This window comes from Aythya fuligula, chromosome 16 (assembly GCF_009819795.1).
Source record: "Aythya fuligula isolate bAytFul2 chromosome 16, bAytFul2.pri, whole genome shotgun sequence".
NCBI classification, from domain to species: Eukaryota; Metazoa; Chordata; class Aves; order Anseriformes; family Anatidae; genus Aythya; species Aythya fuligula.
In genome coordinates, this window is record NC_045574.1 from 7,662,537 (window position 1) to 7,665,543 (window position 3,007).

The window sequence follows — 3,007 nt, forward strand, 5'->3', positions numbered from 1 at the left end:
GGAAGGTATGGGCTCCAGCTACAACCTCCAGACCCAGATCTCTGGCCAGGCCCAGCTCCAATTTAATCTCTGGTGCATTCACCAAAGATTAACTTGGTAGATAAAGATGGAACTAGAAATATTTGAAGCCTGAAAACCAGTTAGGGTACTTTTGTTATGGAAAGAAAAATCCCTTTAGAACACGAGAAGAAAAGGCAAAGAAAACTAAAAAAAATGCAAGAAAGACAAAGTGTGATGGTCCACTGACTGATTTCTGAATTCTTCCTCTTTTCAAAGTTCTGAGGTTTGAACATTATGAACAGTTGACTGTTTGAATCGTATAATGCAATACCTGTTCCTCTGGCTTAACGTTACAATATTTCCCACACCGCAGGATTGCTTCACATTATTCTAAGAGGCAGTGTCATTTTCCCTGCAGTGCTAGGTCTTCTTTACTGAGGCGAAGGACACTCCTACTTCCTTTAATTATATGTTTTGTTTTAAATTAATGTCCTTTATTCTGGCGATGAATCACCGGCTTGTAGACAGGTAAATGTGGGAGTAAGAGAGTGAAAATATAAGTTTGATTCCCAAGGTGGGTGTCTTTAATTAAAACGGACATCAAGATTCAGTCTTCCTTCCCAAACTTACCCTGCCATTCTGCAGGCTCTGGGCTCCCATGTAGCCGCGCACGTACCGGCCTGCTTCAGAACCGCCTGGGTCCCCTTTGGGTCCAGGGCACAGATCCCCTATCGCTTGTGTACCCTGACAGTTGCACCACATCGTGCAAAGTAAATACGCCGAGACAAACTTTAAGGCCACCATCCCGGCACGAAGGGCTGGGGAGGGGAGCTGTGGCTTTGCTGTGACTGCTCCAGCGGCGAGCAGGGAGCCCGGAGCCGCTTCTCCCCGCTCCCTGCCGGCCCCTGGACAATGCCGCTGCGCTCCCCTGCCCGCGGAGCTGCCGCCGGCTGTTCCTCCCCCGAGCACCGCACGGCGAGCACCGCGCTCTGCCCTCCGTTCGCAGCGCTCCCCCGCCTTGCCAAAAGCGCTTGGAAAAAGCCAAACCAGCCAGCTGAATAACCCCTCGCTGCCTGCATTTCCCCGGGGGCAAACCGGGCCCGGCGGGGCGGGGAGCGCTGCACCCCTGCGTCCCCAAACGCGCGCACCTCGCAGGGTGCGGGGCTGCTCCGCACCCCCCCGGGGCTCATCGCTGCCCCCTCCCCGGGGCCGGGCAGGGAGCGGGGGGCACCTGCGGTCCCAGCCCCGTCCCGGGCGGTCCCGGCGGCGGTGCCGGCCCCCGCAGCCGCTCCGCACCCGCTCCGCACCCGCGGGCCGGGGCCGGCGGCAGCTCGGCGTGGCAGGCGGCCAGGCGGTGACGCGCCTGTTGCTATGGGATCGGCCGCCCCTATAAATAACCGAGCGGAGGAACTTTCCTAAGGCAGAGGCTTTTAGGACGCGGGCCCCGCAACCAGATGGTCCGCAGGAGAAGCGCCAGCTCCAGCCGCAGCACCCGGAGCGGCAGAGCCCCGCCGAGCCGCAGGGACTGAGCCGGCGCCGGGGGGGGCAGCGCAGCAGCCGCGGTGCCCAGCGCCGGAGCCCGAGGCAGGGTCCGGAGCCCCCCACCCCGACGGCGGCAGCTCGATCCTCTGCCGGGGGGGCCCCCTGCGCCGTCTTCTCCTCCCCGCATCCCCCTTTGCTTTCATGCAACGCCTGGTGGCCTGGGACGCAGCATGCCTCCCCATCCAGCCGCCCGCCTTTAAATCCATGGAAGTGGCGAATTTCTATTACGAGGCGGACTGTCTGGCTGCTCTCAACAAGCTGCACCCGCGGGCGGCCGGGGGCCGCTCCATGACCGAGCTGACCGTAGGGGACCACGAGCGAGCCATCGACTTCAGCCCCTACCTGGACCCCTTAGCATCCCAGCAGCCGGCGCAGCCGCCTCCTCCCGCAGCAGCAGCAGGGGGCAACTTTGAGCCTCCGTGCAGCAGCGGCGGCGGCCAAGATTTCCTTTCCGATCTCTTCGCCGAGGACTATAAAGGCAGCGGCGGCAAGAAGCCCGACTACACCTACATCAGCCTCGGCCGGCACGGCCACCCGTGCGGCAGCCAGAGCCACAAGCCGGGGGGGCTGCCGGGCTGCTTCCCGCCCCAGATCGTGGAGACCAAAGCCGAGCCGGTCTTCGAGACCCTGGACTCTTGCAAAGGGCCCCGTAAGGAAGAAGGGGGGGCCGGGCCGGGACCGGGGGGCATGTCCTCGCCCTACGGCAGCACCGTGCGCTCCTACCTGGGCTACCAGTCGGTGCCGAGCGGCAGCAGCGGGAACCTGTCCACCTCGTCCTCCTCCAGCCCCCCCGGCACCCCCAACCCCTCCGAGTCCTCCAAGTCGGCCGCGGCCGGCGGGGGCTACTCGGCCCCCCCCGCGGGCAAGAACAAGCCCAAGAAGTGCGTGGACAAGCACAGCGACGAGTACAAGCTGCGCCGGGAGAGGAACAACATCGCGGTGCGCAAGAGCCGCGACAAAGCCAAAATGCGCAACCTGGAGACGCAGCACAAAGTCTTGGAACTGACGGCCGAGAACGAGCGGCTGCAGAAGAAGGTGGAGCAGCTCTCCCGGGAGCTCAGCACCCTCAGGAACTTGTTCAAACAGCTGCCCGAGCCCCTGCTCGCCTCCTCGCCGCGCTGCTGACCCCCTTTCCCCGGGGCCGGCCGGAGGGGAGCGCCGGTGGCCGGCTCCCCGCTGCGCCCCCCCCCCCCCCCCATATGCCGGGGGAGCCCGGGGCTGGGGGCCCGCAGCGTGCCCCCGGGGCTCCCCCCGGGCTCGGCGGGGTTTTCTGCTCGGTTTGCTCTTTATTTACGCGTCGGCGGAGGGGCCCGGCGAGGCCGCCTGGGCGCGGGGTTCGCGCCGGGGGTCGGGGGTCGGGGGCCGGCGGCCGCGGGGCTCTGCGGGCTGCTGGGCGCTGGGGGTATTTAACACAGCGAGAGGAGAGCAGGGCGAAGTGATGCAATCCTTGAAGCATGGCTGGGAA

At 64.2% G+C, this 3,007-nt stretch overlaps 1 protein-coding gene across 1 annotated transcript; it reads left to right on the plus strand.

Annotated features, from left to right (window-relative positions):
- Positions 1 to 1,506: 1,506 nt before the first annotated feature.
- On the plus strand, positions 1,507 to 2,711 carry CEBPB (CCAAT enhancer binding protein beta). The gene has a single exon (XM_032198647.1). It carries the CDS (start codon positions 1,684 to 1,686, stop codon positions 2,665 to 2,667), a length of 984 nt encoding a protein of 327 aa, XP_032054538.1. The 5' UTR covers positions 1,507 to 1,683; the 3' UTR covers positions 2,668 to 2,711.
- Positions 2,712 to 3,007: the final 296 nt, after the last annotated feature.